This window comes from Acinonyx jubatus, chromosome F2 (genome assembly GCF_027475565.1).
Source record: "Acinonyx jubatus isolate Ajub_Pintada_27869175 chromosome F2, VMU_Ajub_asm_v1.0, whole genome shotgun sequence".
Taxonomy (NCBI): Eukaryota; Metazoa; Chordata; class Mammalia; order Carnivora; family Felidae; genus Acinonyx; species Acinonyx jubatus.
Genome location: NC_069394.1, coordinates 16,509,769 through 16,526,245, shown reverse-complemented (window position 1 = coordinate 16,526,245; position 16,477 = coordinate 16,509,769). Strand labels below are relative to the sequence as shown.

At 45.0% G+C, this 16,477-nt stretch overlaps 1 protein-coding gene and 2 long non-coding RNA genes across 9 annotated transcripts in view; 2 read left to right on the top strand and 1 right to left on the bottom strand.

The window, feature by feature from the left end:
* The window catches only part of LOC106986578 (uncharacterized), a 74,214-nt gene extending 70,354 nt beyond the window's left edge, over positions 1-3,860 (top strand). Inside the window, exon 3 of the long non-coding RNA XR_001432076.3 lies at positions 2,517-3,860. This is a non-coding gene — a long non-coding RNA (uncharacterized LOC106986578). The remainder of the gene's footprint in view (positions 1-2,516) is intronic.
* Positions 1-16,477, bottom strand: part of ANXA13 (annexin A13) — a 50,861-nt gene that overhangs the window by 15,118 nt on the left and 19,266 nt on the right. For all 3 annotated transcript variants that reach the window (XM_015084754.3, XM_027063949.2, XM_053208156.1), the window contains 3 exons: positions 12,374-12,449; positions 4,453-4,547; positions 504-674 (listed from right to left, as the gene is read on the bottom strand). In XM_015084754.3, coding sequence (XP_014940240.3) covers positions 504-674; positions 4,453-4,547; positions 12,374-12,449 — 342 coding nt within the window. The remainder of the gene's footprint in view (positions 1-503; positions 675-4,452; positions 4,548-12,373; positions 12,450-16,477) is intronic.
* The window catches only part of LOC106986577 (uncharacterized), a 41,035-nt gene continuing 30,123 nt past the window's right edge, over positions 5,566-16,477 (top strand). For 3 of the 5 annotated variants that reach the window (XR_008292532.1, XR_001432075.3, XR_008292530.1), the window contains exons 1-5: positions 5,566-9,137; positions 10,309-10,489; positions 10,959-11,103; positions 11,999-12,132; positions 12,388-12,470. This is a non-coding gene — a long non-coding RNA (uncharacterized LOC106986577). Of the gene's footprint in view, positions 9,138-10,308; positions 10,490-10,958; positions 11,104-11,998; positions 12,133-12,387; positions 12,471-12,579; positions 15,338-16,477 lie in introns of those variants that run through there. The other 2 variants (XR_008292531.1, XR_003421632.2) reach the window with 2 other exon arrangements.

The window sequence follows — 16,477 nt, the reverse complement described above, 5'->3', positions numbered from 1 at the left end:
GGAAACCTCCAGGAAGGTGCTGGCAGCCACGAGAGGTGTTCACGGGGATCCCCTCTGCACCAACCGCTTCCCTGCCTCTTTATGGTCCTTTGTGTACTCTATGCTAGATGACAGCCATGGACAAGGCAGCTGCACAAACACGCTTAGCCCATCTATTGCATTATTTGTGCTGAAGACCTGCAAAGTCAGGCTGGGTGGAGGAAAGCAGAATCTTGCCTCCTGCATATAAAACTATGCATTCCTTTCAGAAATACAAAATCTGCGTTGACACAGCTGTTCTGGAAGGCTCTATTCTGTCAAGCCAGAGGCGGAAACGCGAAGACTGACAGCTGGAAGATTGGAAGAGGGATCTCTCCTGCACGTGCCAAACAGACATGTTTCTGTCCAGACACTTGGACAATGGAATGTGAGGTGTAGTTTTCCTTCTGGCTGCTGCAACCCTCTCTGATGGGCATCTGGATGCTCCTTCAGGGGCTGGGGCTGAGGGATTGGCTGGCACTCACCTTATTGGTTCTTGTGCACAAGACCTCGATGATCACTGCCTCATCTGTGCCCAGGCCCTTCATGGCCTTTTGCAGCTGGCGGGCATCATACTCGCTGGGGCGGTCCAGGAGGGCCAAGGCTGTCTTCTCAAAGCTTCCACTCAGTTCGCTCTTGAACACCTCCTCCAGGTCCTGGAGGAAGATAGCGGGAGCCCTGACTGGGGAATGGCCCAAAGCAGAGGACAAGCTTCCCACTGCATGGCCTCAGGGTCAACAGGAAGATTGCCAAGGACACATGGGGAAGGGGAGTGAGCTGGGCAGAGCTCTAGTGACATGAGTGACCTGCTGTGGAGGACAGTCGTCACTGTGACTTCCTCTGGGACTGGCAGAGAGGCAGAGAAGATCCCTTGCTCAGGGTTGGAAGCCCCAAAGATGAATCACAATAACAAACAGCATTTGCTGGATAGTTTAGGGTTCAGAGAGCCTTCTCGCTGAACTCCAGAATAGCCCTGGCAGGAGAGGGGAGAGGTATTGGCATCATTTCTATTTACTGACCTCAAAAAAATGAAGGACTCCCCCCCCAAACACTTGCGCGACTAGAAAGGCCTGAAACATGAGTTTGTTGTCTCTGGAGGATCAGATCATTTGTCATCCAAATTTAAATGGTTCTTGTTTTGTTTTAGAGAGAGAGTGAGTGGAGGAGAGGGGCAGAAGGAGAATCTCAAGCAGGCTCCACGCTCAGCATGGAGCCCAACGTAGGGCTTGATCCCACGCCCTGGGATCATGACCTGAGCCAAAATCAAGAGTGAGACGCTCAACTGACTGAGCCACCCAGGCCCCCCTGAGGTGGTTTTGAGAGTGAATGGGGGAAATAATAAACTAGCAGTAATTACAGCGGCATAACACGAATAAACGAGGGCCACCCTGGGCAAACCAGATGTGTAGTCACTTTGGTTAACTTGTTAAATCTGGATAGGGACACACGTGGGAAAGCACTCAGGTAGGGAGAAGAAATGAAATACATTAAGGAAGAAACGAAGTATATGAAATGCCCACTGGCGTCTGTTTTTAGCAAGTGTCCATCTTCAAGGATGTTTTTTGGGAGGTGCGGTCTTGTAGGTGAACTGCCTGCTCCTACCTGTGTATCTCTGACATGATGGGTTAGTGACAAAAGGGACAAAAATTGGTGTTCAGTCTAACTAGTGTCGCCAATGTCCCAACTTCAGTGAAGGACCTTGAAGAGGGAACCTCGTGTCCAGATGTGGGTCAGACTGGGGACTCATGGAGCAGTTAGCAGCTTAGGAACTCAAATTACATCACGGAGTAGGTGTGGCCACTCAGCAATGTGGCATGATGGCTAATGACATGATCACAGCAGCTGTGTGACCTTGGAAATGTACTTTAACCAATTGTCAGTTTCCTTCTCTGAACAATGGGGGTCTGATGAGACTCACCTCTTTTTTTTTTAATGTTTATTTTTTGAGAGAGAGAGAGAGAAAGACAGAGCACGAGCAGGGGAGGGGCAGAGAGGGACGGAGACACAGAATCCAAAGCAGGCTCCAGGCTCTGAGCTGTCAGCACAGAGCCCAACTCTGGGCTTCAACTGACAAACCGTGAGATCAACACCTGAGGGGAAGTCCAACGCTCAACCGACTGAGCCACCCAGGCACCCCAATAGACTCAACTCAGGGTTGTTGGGAGAATTAACTGAGACAATCCATGTAAAGCCCAAGCCTGGAACACTTTAAATGTTCAGTAAGTGGGTATTACTATTATTCCACCCTGAAAGGAACTTTCTAAGAGAAGGCTAATCAACTGTTTCTTTTATGAACCTCTGAGCTCTGAGCCTGGGAAAAAAACCCGGAAGATTTTGCCTAATGAGTGGGGTTTGCAGTCTTATGTGGGGGCCGTGGTATCACTGCCTCTGTCTTCAGGCAGCTGCTCCATCTAACGCTGCATCCTCTAAAGGCAGGCCTTTGGTCAGTACTCTACAGTGTGGACCCATCCAAAGACTGGAAATGTTTTTTTTTTCAGGTCAGATGGGCATTGCGTAGAACTTCAGAGAAGAGAAACGCCAGCTGCCTACTCTTACAAGCCACAAGCATGAAAACAGATCCTTGTGTGTTTACATTCTGTTTGGACACAGAAGCCGGCTCAGGATATCTCAGCTCTAATCCCGGTTTTCCGGCTCACTAGCGGTGTCACCTTGGGATGCGAGTTCTCTTTGGAGCTCGGTTGCCATGGGGACTTTGATTTGTCTGTTTCTAACATCTTTGAGCTTCAGATGTGATTCTAGACCACCTCCTTGGCAGTCTCAACTGTCTGAAACAGCCACGAACTGGAAAGTAAGCAAAGATTGGCACGTGTTGGTATTGCAAAGTTTGGTGCTAGAGCATGCCTACTTTATCTTTAGCAGAGCGCCTAAGTCCTCACCTCGAACTCATTTACTCTGCTTTACACTCAAGTTTAAGAAGCCTGTATCTGACTTTCCATGTCAGTAGGGTGGGGGTACACATAGCACTTGAGAGGCTGCTACAGTTAGGCGTGCCGGCAAGCATAAAAGTTCAACGTCATTCAATTCAATTCCATGCAGCTGAGCTGAAGATTCACGGACTTTCGTCAATGTCATCAAGGAATGACACTGACAAGCCTGATTCTGAAGAGAGAAGCAGAAAAACTGTAAAAGTGCAGCCATGTGGGCCATTTAGTGTAGAAATAAATAGCTCCTCTCGTGGCAATGAGTTCTTCAGGAGTGGACATTGGCCCTGGAGTCAGAAGACTGGGATGGGAGTGTCAGTTCTTTTTCTTACTAAGTGTGTGATTTTGCTTGAGTCATGGAAACAGAGGAGCTCCAGGTTTCTTCTCTATAAAATGGAAACAATCGTACCTAGGATAGCTTCCCTTTACTGATACGTGCTGCCGTTAGCCTGTTCGATTCTCTCAGCAACCTGAGAATTACATTTCATTCTGTATGTGAGGACACCAAGGCCTAAAGAGATTATTGTCTGCCCAACGTCAAATAAGTAAGAAAACCCATCTCTATATCTATTTATACATGGAGGGATTGAAACTGTAAAGGTTTTATAAACATGTATTAGAATACAGCATGATAATTAATATTCATTTTGCACGCTGATAATTCTAATGACAGTAAAAAGTGGTTAAATTGTAGGGGCACCTGGGTGGCTCAGTCGGTTAAGCATCCGACTCTTGATTTCAGCTCAGGTCATGATCTCACGGTTCATGAGTTCAAGCCTCCCATCAGGCTCTGTGCTGACAGTGCGGAGCCTGCTTGGGATCTCTCTCTCCCTCTCTTTCTGCCCCTCCCCTGCTCTCTCTCCCTCTCTCTGTGTCTCAAAAAAAAAAAAAAAAAACAAACCTAAAAAAAAAGAAAAGGTTAAATTGTGTTCATCTTATATTAATAAAGAAAATAGAAAGCCTACTGCATACTTAAAAAAATCGATACATAACAACATCAACAACAACAAAACAAATGAAAGAAAAGACACATAAAGAAAGAAAAAAGTGGTCATGCTTAACGAAATGGAGGTTTTTTTCAGTGTTCTATAACAATCACTTATGAAGAACATATCATTCTTGAAGACAGATGGATAAATGAAGAATTCTTATATAAAGACCCACCTGTGAAAACTGATTTTCAAGTTATTGGCCTATCTGTAAGTTAGTATGTAGAATTATCAATGGGAAAATGACAGAGGGATTACTAGGAAAAGGAAGTCAGTTTTCAAAAGGAGTTAAAGAATATTGATTATATAGGCTATGAAGTTAACAAGGCAATTTCAGTTTTTCTGAAATCAATTAAAATTGTAAAGAGTAGTTTACTTTTGTTTGCTCTTGAGCTAACTGATTAAAGCTTTAAAGATATTCTCTGCTGCCTTGGGAAGGTAGAGAAAGCAGAGACCTCCAAGGCCAAGGCTGTGTGCCCGTTTTCAGGGACGCTTGGAATCACCTTGCCATACGTTGCCTTGTACTTTTGCTTTATTTGTTGCCTCTCATCCGATGTCCTGCTTGATAAGATTTCAATGATGGCTGCTTCATCGGTTCCTAAAGTGCAGGAGAAAGAGACAAGGCCAAGAGTGAACAAGAAAGAAGATGGAGGTTGATTTTACTCAATTCCAAGGAAGCTGGGGCATTGGTTAGAGGCTTCAGTGGAGCCTAGATGCATCCCTTAGCTTTAATATCTCGTGGAGAAGTGTGTTCTTTTCACTCACTTGACAAATATCCATGGAGGCCTCACATGGCATGAAGCACAGTGCTAGACATTGCAGTGGAAAGAGAAATGAGTATGGCCTTAATTTCACTCCCAGTATTCAAGAGAAATGAAAACAAATGGCCACACAAAACTTGCACACAAACGTTTGTTGCTTCATCATTCATAATAGCTGAAAGGTTTCTAACAACCTGAATGTCCATCAGTGAACAAACAGATGAACAAATGTGGTATATCCATACAACGGAATATTACTTGGCCAGAAAAATGAATGAAGTCCTGATACATGCTACAGTTTGAATGAACCTTGAAACATTATGCTAAGTGAAAGAATCCAGTCACAGAAGAACACATATATATATTATTCCATTCATATGAAAGTCAAGAATAGGGAAATCTATAAAGATAGAAAGGAGATTAGTGTCTGGGGATGGGCTGGGTAGGGAGGTGACAGCTAAAGAGTAGGAGATTTCTTTTTTGAGGTGATGAAAATGTTCAAAGTTGACTGCAATGATGATTTCACATATCTGTGAGTATATTAAAAACCATTGAATTGTACATTTTAAATGGGTGAATGGTATGGGATGTGAATTTACACCTCAATAAAACTGAAAAATCTGAAAAAAAAAAAGTATGGTCTGTTCCTTGGCCTCCAGGTACTTAAAGCTGAGTAGAAGAGAATAAAATATAGGCCCACATTGCTACAATATGAAGCCCACCCTTAAACTTGTCAATGTCAAGAGAGAAGTCCAAATTGGGACCATGATGGGTAATTGTCTCTTTAAGCTCCTGACTGTTACATTAAAATTTTTTTTTATATTTATTTATTTTTGAGAGAGCATGAACAGGGGTGGGGAGAGAGGGAGAGAGAGAGAGAGAGAGAGAGAGAGAATCTGAAGCAGACTCCACGCCATCAGTACAGAGCCCCATGTAAGACTCGAACCCATGAACCACAAGATCATGACCTGAGCCGAAGTCAGACACTCAACCAACTGAGCCACCCAGGTGCTCCCTGACTCTTACATTTTTAGATTACACTCTTTCTAAAAAGTTTTTTCCTCTGATGTTCCAAAAGTACCACATGCTCATTGTAGGCAATTTGATCAGTATCAAAAAACTATAATGAATAAGAAATAAGGGGAGAATATCCTTTTTAAGAACATGGAGACAGGATTGGAAAGCTGATCCAGGGATTGCAGGTGTGGGAATGAGAAAGTCTATTTAGCCAGCAAACCCTGAATTAGATTCTTCAGGCTGGATTCAAGTAATTCTTCTACCCTTATGGACTATATGGCATTGACTGTATATACCATTGACCCTTGAATAATACAAGGATTGGGGTGCCAAGTCTCATTGAAGTACAATATTCATGTATAACTTTTGAGTCCCCCAGAACTTTAGTACTCAAGTAATAGTCTACTATTAACCAGAAGCCTTAGTGATAACATAAAGTCAATTAACACATCTTTGTATGTTTTGTGTATCATATATTATTATAGTAAACTAGAGGAAAGCAAATGTTACTGAGAAAATCATAAGGAAAATACATTTACAGTACTGTACTGTAAAATTCTGCATATAAGTGGACCTGTGTTGTTTAAGGGTCAAACTTGTTTTGTTCAAAGGTCAACTATATATAGATATCACTGAGTCATTAAACCCATGATTTTGCTGATATTTTGTAAAGGACAGGGGTTGAATGAGTAGATTAACTCAGTAGTGCTCAGGTTGACAAAAATCATGGAAGGTGGTAGCTGAATGATTGGGGTTTGAAAGCCTGCTACAGAATGTAGACCTTTGGCAACAAAGGCACAGGGAGAGTGCCACGTGAGGACGGAGGACTGGAGAGATGCATCCATAAACCAAGGAACTCCTGAGGCCACCAGAAGCAGGGTAGAAGCCTGGAACAGGTCCTTCCCAGTGCCTTCATGGGGGAGTATAGCCTACTGACTTCTTGACTTGAGACTCTGGCTTTCAGAACTGGGAGATAATAAATTTCTGCTGTTTTTAGCCACCTGGTATGTGGTACTTCATTATGGCAGCCCTAGGAAACTAATGTACCCATTATCCTCAGCAGTGTCTCAAGACTTCAAGAAGGTCTTCACAGCCAGAGTCTGGAGAATCCTGCATTGGCCTTTTCCCAGCCCTACTCCTAAAGGCCGCTCCCTGTGACTAACTAGCATGTGCTTGGGCATTTTTGATTGGAACTGACTTAGTTGAACTTGCGTGATCGCTCCTACCCAGCTGAGAGCTCAGAATCCCCAAGAAACAGGAGATGGTAGATGCATTTCATAGAAGAGTTGGGAGGAAGAAAAATCCGGGTCATGGGTGTGGGGAAACTGTGGAAGGGGGACATAACTGCAGACAGAGGGACGGGAACAAAGGGACTCCCCTTATTTCTTTGCTGGTGAAGGCTTGAGGTGTTCTACCCCTGCCTCGACCCTGGTATCAGTCCTCACGGCAGTATTTGGGGAGACAGGGATAAGAGAGCTGCGTGCTTGTCCTGGCACAGCCATGAACTTTGTGTCCTCAGACTATTCACTTAGTCTCAGGGATTAGTTCCACCCTTATAATTCTGGGAAGACCTAGCTGTTTGATTCCAAATGGAGAAATAGAAAATTCTAGGATGAGCTCACCTATAAGAACAGCAGTGATTAATTGCCTGCCTCGTTCTGGTTCATTTCCAGCACTGTTATTTATGTTGTTCCTCTTAATTTGTTCCTGCTGTTTCAGCTTTACAAGGGGTATCCAATTACTTCCTCTGTGACATTTTTTTTTTTTAAACTTTTGAGTGCCAGAAATCTCACCTCAGAAGGGGTTTCTTTTTCTGGTAAAAATCTCTTGAATCGGTCCCTTTCTTTCTGTGAGGGCTGCTCCTGCCCAGGTCCAGGGCCTCTGCATCTCAGGTCTGGGTTCTTACAGGTGTCATCCCTAAAAGGAGCCTTCCTGCTTCCCAGGTGGCCCATTCGCTATATTGTGCCAGCCAGAATCTGGGGCTCATCCCTGGCTCGCTCTTTCCCCTCACCCCACTCCAATTAGTTACCGCTAAGACCTCACTATTCTACTTCCTTGATATCTGTCAGATCCACCCTTTTCTCTCCACCCTCACCTCTGTCACACTGCTCAGCAGAACTACTGATATCCAAATGGGGTTCCTGCATTATACACACCTTTCCAGCCGGCATGCACTGTCCCTAGAATGTGCTTGCTTATGGGCAGCTCACCTGTATCAAAGCTTGTAATAAAGGGCCCTACAAATCCAGAATAGAGTCTCAACTCTTCAGTGGGGCGTATGAGGCCTTTTAGAGTAGCTCCTACTTGCCTCTCAAAGTCATGTCCCTCCCACTCATGCTCTTTTGGGTTCTCCATAAAGCACGTGCAGCTCCTAGAACAGGCAACACTTTTCTTTCCCACCTCTGGCTCTTCCTTCTACCTGGAACACCTTTATCTTTGATCCTCACCTTCACTCCATTCCTCGTTCAGGACTCAACTCACTGGACTTTTCTGGAATGGAGGAGTCACTCCACCTTCTATGTCCCTCACATGGTCTGTTCTCCGTCCCATTTCTGCCATGCCACACTGCAAGTCCCATGGGACAGAGGAGGGATTTGCTCACTGCTGTATCCACATGGAAGCCTCTCAAAATTCATCAGATGACTTGTTGAATGAATGGATATTTAAATTCATGCATATAAATGTGAATGATTGAATGAGTGGAGACGTTTGCATAGCATCATGACGGAACCTTGTCTCTGCATTCGTGTAAGCTGTGCTTGCTGCTCAGACCAATAGGAAATCTACTCTGATGCCAGAGTCAACCCATAGCAGGATAATTCAGGAAAATTGAATTAAAATTTTAAAAGTAATGTTTTTTAGATTTTCCTTCTTGGAATGCATTAGAAAGTGAGACCGGAGACCAACGCCATCCTGGGATGGCTTAGCATCACCCTGGAGGTTGGGGGGAGAGCCTGGAAATGACTAGATTTCCCTCAAACTCTTTGAATCTGGTCTCAGGTTTATTCTGGGAGCCTTTCCCACTACCCGACCAAGAAGCGATTTACTGAACAATGACCTCATTTTACATTTCACAATATGTGTGTCATATAAGCAGTCTGTGCTGCTGAATGGTTTCCTGTAAACATTTACAATGGTTTGAGACACTGGGGCCAGTCCCCAATAGTTCTGGGAAAGACTTTTTAGAAAACAAGAAGGAACCTCTGCCCCAACTGTACATTGGACACTGCAGAGTAATTATACAGTAGAGGTCAGGCCCAGGGTGATAATTAGCCTTGGGGGTGCCAGAGGGCCTCCTCGCTTTTGCTCTCCCAGCAATTTTCTGGGAGGAGACAGAGCTGAGTTTCAGCAGGATGGAGGCCGCTGGGTGTGAAACGCCCTCCACTTCACACCGGGGGCCCATGTGCCACGTGAGTGATCTGAGTGGTGTGCGGGCGGCGGTGGGGGTCTCTGCTTTCCCCACAGGCCCCTCATGCCAGCCCCAGGGGCCTGGCTGAGCTGCGGAGGGGGGCAGGCGGTGGGCTTCCCAGTCCCTCAGTGTCTCCTTTGAAAATGGGAGAGCAGGGAACGCAGGGGAAGCAACGAGTGGGGGAGGATCTTGCGTGACAGGTAGGGTACTTGTCTACTGTGTTAGTTTCCTGAGGCTCCTATAATAATTACCACAAACCCTGTGACTTAAAACAGCAATATATTCCCTCACAATTCGGAGGCCAAACGTGTGAAATCATGTCGGCCACACTCCCACCAGAGGCTCCGGGGTCAAATCTGTGCCTTGCCTGTTCTAACATCCGGAGGCTGCAGACAGTCCTTTGCTCAGCGTCTGGAACATTGCTCCACTCTCTGCTTCTGCTTCACGCGGCCTCTTCCTGAGTGTTTGCTTCTGCCTCTCTTGCTCTCTCTCCTTTTAAAATTTTTATTTATTTATTGAAGTAATCTCTGTACCCTGTGTGGGGCTTGAACTCAGAACCCCGAGATCAAGAGTCTCGGGCTCCACTGACTGAGCCAGGCAGGTGCCCCTCTCCTGTCTCCTTTAAGGACATTAGTCAATGGATTTAGGGCCCAACCAGGTAATCCAGCTTCATCCTTTCTCAAGTCCTTAACTTAATTACATCTGCCAAGATCCTTTTCTCAGTTAAGGTCACATTCACAGGTTCTGGGTGGATATATCTTTGGGGGGAGCACCATTCACCCTGGTACACTCTCAGTAATAAAGAGCAAAGGCCACTCCGGGGGTGGGGGTGCTCTTTGCTGCCCATACTGATCTAATTGGCTTTGTGGGGATTTTGGATCTGAGCTTATCCTTTAAAAGGAGCAGATTAGCGTGTAATGAGGGCCAGAGTCGTGCTGAGACTGTGCTGCCTTCTGCCTCAGCACCCGTCTGCAAGGAGGCATTATTAGCCCATTCTGCAGTTGAAATGGGGCACCAGTAGGTAGCAGAGCAGGGGCTCAAACCCAGGTCCAAAGTTCATTCCCATGCCTGGTGAGGGGAAAGGGAACTGGGCTCAGGGTTACCAGATCCCAGTTCTAGGTCTGGTTCCACTCTGGTGTGGCTTGAGAAGCATTAACCTCTGTGGCTCTCAGATGGACTAGACCTTGCTCCCAAAGCGTGGTCTCAGGATCTACAGCATCAGCATCACCTGGGAGCTTACTGGAAGTGTAGGATCTCAGGAACCACTCAGAGCTGCCAGTCAGAATCTGCGTGTTAACATCCTGGCGACTCAAAAGCATGTTACATTTTAGGAAGTCATGAACTAGAACTCAGGTAATCTTCATGGCAACTTTTCCTTCAGAGAGACTGTTTCTGTGCTTCTTTGAGGGAGAAAGACAAGCATCCTTTTACATTTCAGAAACGATAATGGGTGTTGGGTCCATACGCTGTCAGGTTTAAGGCATTCTCTTCAGAGAATAACCTCTGAGCTTCAGCATTCTCTCTGTTAAGTTGTTACAATACAACTTTATAGGGTTGTTGAAAGGGTTACACGAGGTGATGTGTATGCAGTGCCCAGCTTAGCACTTGGCACATAGAAGGTGCTCTACAGCAGTAATCAGCACAACAGTGGTCCCACCTTCAAGCCACATCCAAAAGGGAGAAGAAAACACTGGGTGGCTTTGGCACTCAGTAGGTACTCTATGTTGAATGCACTGAGTGGCTGAAAGCACAGGGATGTATCATTAACTGCAGCTGAGTTATTCCCACACCCACTTTGCTCCTGTCTCCAACCCACATCCAGGTGTCAGGACCTCACTTGAGAGGCAGCAGGGAAGCACCTGTGAGGCTGGCTCAGCCACTCAGTAAAACTCAGAACTATAAACATCCTGCCACTTCCAGGCAAACATGGCTCCCGGCAGCTGTTGTCCAAATACAACATGAGCCAGGTCAGGATATGAGCAAGAAGCAGCTTCTCTCTGCTGAGCTTTTCTCTGATGCCCCCCCAAACCAAGCAAGCTAGTTGTCATCATTCATTTCCAGCTCCCTCTCCCTCTGATTTATTCCAAAACACTTACTATATAGAAATCCCTTTTACCACTCTCCTACAGGGTCTTCTCCAGCCCCAGCTCCCTTGGGACTTCTCCAACATTTCTTGGGCAAGACAGACTATTCTGTATTCAGATAGTTCCTTATGTTGAAGCGAAATATGTCTTCTTAGAACTTAGTTCTTTCTGTGGAGTCTCAAAGAATTTATGGTCATATTTGTTCTACCACAAGTACCCATTCCTAGGAAAGTAAATCTTCACTGATTTACTTCTAAGTAAAAATCTAGCACTTGTTTTTGCAAAACAATACGCCAAGTGAAAGAAGCCAGACACAAAAGGTCACATACTGCATGAGTCCCTTTAGATGAAATGTCCAGAATAGGCAAATCCATAGAGACAGAAAGTAGATTATGATTGCCTGGGCCTGAAGGGAGGGGGGAGTGGGGAGTGGATGCTAATAGAAATAGGGTTTCGTTTGGGGGCAGTGAAAATGTTCTGGAATTAATAATGATTGTTATCGATCCTGTGAATATACTAAAGCCCAGATTTCTGGGACTAGGAAATTTTTCATCAGTGATCTCCTTGGGTCTCAGAGCCTTTCTTCATGGTCTTATTCCTAGATGCTCTTCCCTTCATCTTACCTTGTTACTGGGGTTACCATATTCCTGATCTCTTTCTCAGTCTCCTATTCTTGGCTATGCACTTACCTGACGCATTGATGTAAATAGTTTCCCTGGCCTTGACCCTTGATTCTTGACCTCGGCCACCGTTTTATGTTTACTCGATCTACTTCTAGATGCCATTCCAGATCCCTAATCCAGCTTTCATCAGACCTAATTCCCTACCACCTCTCATGAGAGGGACCAGAGAGACTTGGATGACATTAGGATTGCATAACTACACTTCTCATGAAGTTTCTTCCACCTTAAGGTCAGATGCAATGTCATAGTATCCAGTTTTTAACTATCCTATTGGACCTTGAAAAGCATTAGGATCTGATTATAGTTTGGGTATCTTTTACAAAGAGAACCCTAGAGGTAATTAACTTGGGTTAGTTCGGAATGTACAAGATCAGTGGGAGGTCATCTTCCTAAGATCATGGGAAAGTTGGACAAGAGATCAAATATAATCAACTTCAAAAGTAAATTTAAAAACAAAATAGATTCCATACCCATTCCTTTGCAGGCTTCGTTCAGCATTTTGGCATCCTGATCCACATCAAAACCTTGATGACTTCTTGCTTTGGCCTGGAGAAAATAATTGAAAAGGTGAGTGGACAATATGGGCATTCTTGAATTATCTCTGGCTGATGTTGGCAGCTATTTAGAAGATGAAGAAGTCATCCAAATGAGGGACCAGCTGCCACTTTATACATAGGTACATGCGGAAATCAGCTTGGGAAACTCTGGCCCCAGAGAGACGACTGGTACTCCTTGGAGCCAGCTGGCCTTGGATGACCACTGAGAATGGGCCTCTCTGTTCATAAGGACAATCAGCCTGGCCATCTCTGGGTTGAGACATTTTGACATCAAGCCTACCTTTGTGTGACTGCCTCTGAAACAGAGAATAATACAGTGGGCCAATGTCCTGGAATGCTGGTTCTACCCTCTTGTCATGAGACACAAGTGTGTCTAGGGAGTAAGTGTTGCCAGGCAGAAGCTGAGGGTTCTAAGATTTTATGACAGATCCATCCATTTGGTGACCTGGGCTAAAGCTTTGCCATCCACACAACGAGAGACATAACATTTAGTTTGCCAGAGACACCTACCGACCAGAAGTAGCAGAGTTACTGGTTTTTACTGTTCCTCGGGGAGAGAAAGTTCTGTTCGTATACTAAGTTAGGGTTTCTCCTTTTACTTCAGTCATTGGTATAATAGATGCACTAATTTGTCCACAGCTACCTAAGTCTATGTTATTATTATCTGCTTACAATTTTTCTTTCAGCTGACTTAGCTGGGTTTTACTTAAAGTTATTTTTAAAAGGAAATTTTCTATTAGCACTAAAATGGAAAAACAATATTGGTTGCCTAAACAAAAGCAACATAAAAATAAATGCATCACTATTAAAAATTTAAAGATGTGAGGTTAATTGCAGTGACACAACTATTAGCTTTGAACCTACCCTGTGTTTTTGCAATTCTTTGCCTCTCCTCACAGAGATTATCTTTGATGACACGTGTCACTTATTTCCCACCCTTCAATGAAGGAGTGATCATGCTACTGTCTACACCACCTACCCAATTCCCCTCTCCCACCTTTCGTTTTCCTTGGCCCCCATTGGGAAGGCATAATAAACCACATAAAGCACAGTAGACATATTGCACTTATTTGTCTGGCATTGCTATTCCTTTGGTGGGGGGCTTCCCTTTCCCCCATTTTATGTGTTTTCATGGGGGCTGTCAGTCATGAGGCTTGAGCCCCCTTGTCCCACCCTTGGGTGGGCACAAACCCTGCCACTCTGGCAACTGTGACTGGTTCAGGAGTAGGAGTATAATCCAAGCAGTATCAGAGTCTTTTCTTTGGTTGATATAGAAAGAGATGTCTTCTGACTGGGCTTGTTCAGCTGAAAGAGTGAGTCTAGGCCTGCTGGTTGCCATTTTATCCTCTGCATGAAGGGACATGAGTTCAGAGTGAAGCAAGGCAGAGACAAAAAGAGTGGAAATATGGAGAGAGAAAGAGAGACTGAATACCACTGTATAAATCCTCGGACGCAGCAATGCCTGTTTCCTAGCTCTTCCCATTTTCATTAATAAACTACGACTTTCTCGAAGTTAGTAAGTTGGGTTTCTGCCCTTGCAACCAAAAGTGTTCTGAGTAATATCCACAGAATAGAGGAGGGCTGACTTCTAGGCCTTTCTTAATAGAGATTCATGTAATCCTAGAGCCAAAGGGATCTTCTAGGGCCGCCAGTCATCTCTCTGCCTTATGGGATCCCTCCATTACACAGCCCATCTTGAAGTATCTCTTTCTGAAGCATGCTGGGAAGGGGACTTACATCTCTTGAGCACCTGCCACATGCCAGACAATTTCTTCGTTTACAGACCTTTCTTCATTATTAACCCAGAAGAGTAGCCATTAGGAGTCTAAACTTACAGAGAAGGACATCAGGCAGGTTAAGTAAGGAAGGCGTCTGAACACTTGCGGATATAGGCAAGCCCAGCATGGTTTGCCTCCTAAAGCCCATGCTCTCAGTCCCATGCACCATCCTGCCTCGTGCTCTAAGTAGGATGGGGGCCTTTATGTTCAGCATTTTTTTCTTTCCAAATCTCTTGTGTGGTGTGAGAAAGCTATCTGGTGCCGCTGAAGGCTTGCTGGCAGGACCATCGACAGAATTTTCAGGGCTCAATGCAAAATAAAAATGTAGGGTCCTTGTTCCAAATGGATTTAGAACTTCAAGATGGTGACATCAGAGCGTTAAAGAAAGCTCGAGGCCTTTCTGAGTGCTGGGTCTGTGCACCTGCACAGGCTGACACTATGGAGCCCGTCCTGCCTGTTGATCAAGTTCTCTGAGTGTGGGAGAGTGGCAAATGGCAATCTCAGAAGAGTGAATGGTGTCTTTGCTTTTCATTAGAAGGATTTTGTGGAAGGTTCGGGGAGTGAGGTGCCATTGAACCAGAGCAGCACACATCTCCTCTTAATAAGCTGTTCATAAACCGTTCTGATGTCATTTGAGCCTCATCAGGGCAAAGAATCTGGTGGGACACTTATATTTGCCCCACCTCACATAAATTGAAACAGAGGCACAGGGCTCTGTGAATAGCTAGGGAGGTTGTGCCCTGGCTGAGGGGCAGGGGGGCTGGAGTCCAGCTGGGATTACATTTGCTAAGCCAGCAGGGCTGCTTCTCCCCCAGAGAGACACATTTTTTCCTCAGTTGCACAGAGATGCAGCCAGGACTTGCAGAAGCCCTGTGGAGACTTGCTTAAGATCCCCTGGCCAGGTGATGGCTGCGGGGGAGCCAGGGGTAGACTCGTTCTGTCAAGTATGAAGAGACACTTCCGTCCTTCGTCCCCTTACTATTTTAGTGAGGTGGGTCCTTGATACAAAAATAGAGTTAAAGGAGCCAAAAATAAAGGGGGGGGGACCCTCTGAACATATCTAGTTTATCCAAGGCCAAAAGATGAAGTGTCATTTAGTCCCCAAATAACAGTGATATCGGGGGGGGGTGGGGGTGGGGAGGGCAGTAGGAGCAAAGATGACGTGGAGACAACTTTTTCTTTTTTGCTTAACTGAACATGCAGTATTGAGCTAGTGAGACCCTGTTGGACTTCCAACCTATAGAACTATAAGGCAATACGTTTATGTCATCTTTAAAACATTCAGTGTACAAGTCTGCATCCGACACACTTCAATCTGCCATCAAGGCAGGTGGAAGTTAGGAGTTCCCAGGTTCCTTCTAAGGACCACTCTTAGCCATGTTGGTTATCTTTCCTAATCCAAAGAGTCTTGTTCCTCATAACAGCAGGCTATTTGATGTCAGAATAAAGAGATCACATGATGGGACTTATTTAAAGGCAGGGAGGGAGGCGAGAAAATAGGCTGTTAGGAATTTCCCCCGCTGCGTGGCTGGGACTGCCTCCACAAAGGACATATTATTCATCAGTGCCACCCAGTGTTGATGCAAGGGGTGTCCTTGGCTTGTTCTAATGAGCTGGGTAACCATCTTCTCTGGAATGTATACGGAGCGGACATTCCACCGTTCATTGTTCATTGTTAGAGATCCAGGCAGCTGACTTTGGGACCTCAGGCCCATTTGCCCATCAGATTTCATTTTTGAAACCTGAGGCCATGGAGCAGAACTTCCACATAAAGCAGGTCTGCAGGAATATGAGTCAGGCACAAAATGGGGGTACAGGGGACTCCAGTATGAGGACAGATAGGACTGTGATGATTTGAGCAAATACACAATGTTCCACTTGCTTTCAACTTTAGGCAAAATAGAGGCAGAACAACATTCCTTTTTTGTTTTCTTTTGATTTGTTGTTTAACAGCATTTACACTGACACTCAAGGGACACATTAAAAAGACAAGATGTCAGATGTTAATAAAAATGATTATAGAAGTCTGGGCTTTGAGCCCACATGAATCCAAGTTTGAATGTGGTTCTATCCCTTAACAGCCATGTGAACTTGAGCCAATAACCTCTAAGTGATCATTTCCTCACCTGTGAAATGGGGACAATGTCTGCCTTGTAAGATTTGAGGCTTATGCGAGATAACATTTCAAAGGCCAGATAGATAAGGAGCCACAGAACTGCTAATTTTTCCCTCTGCTTCT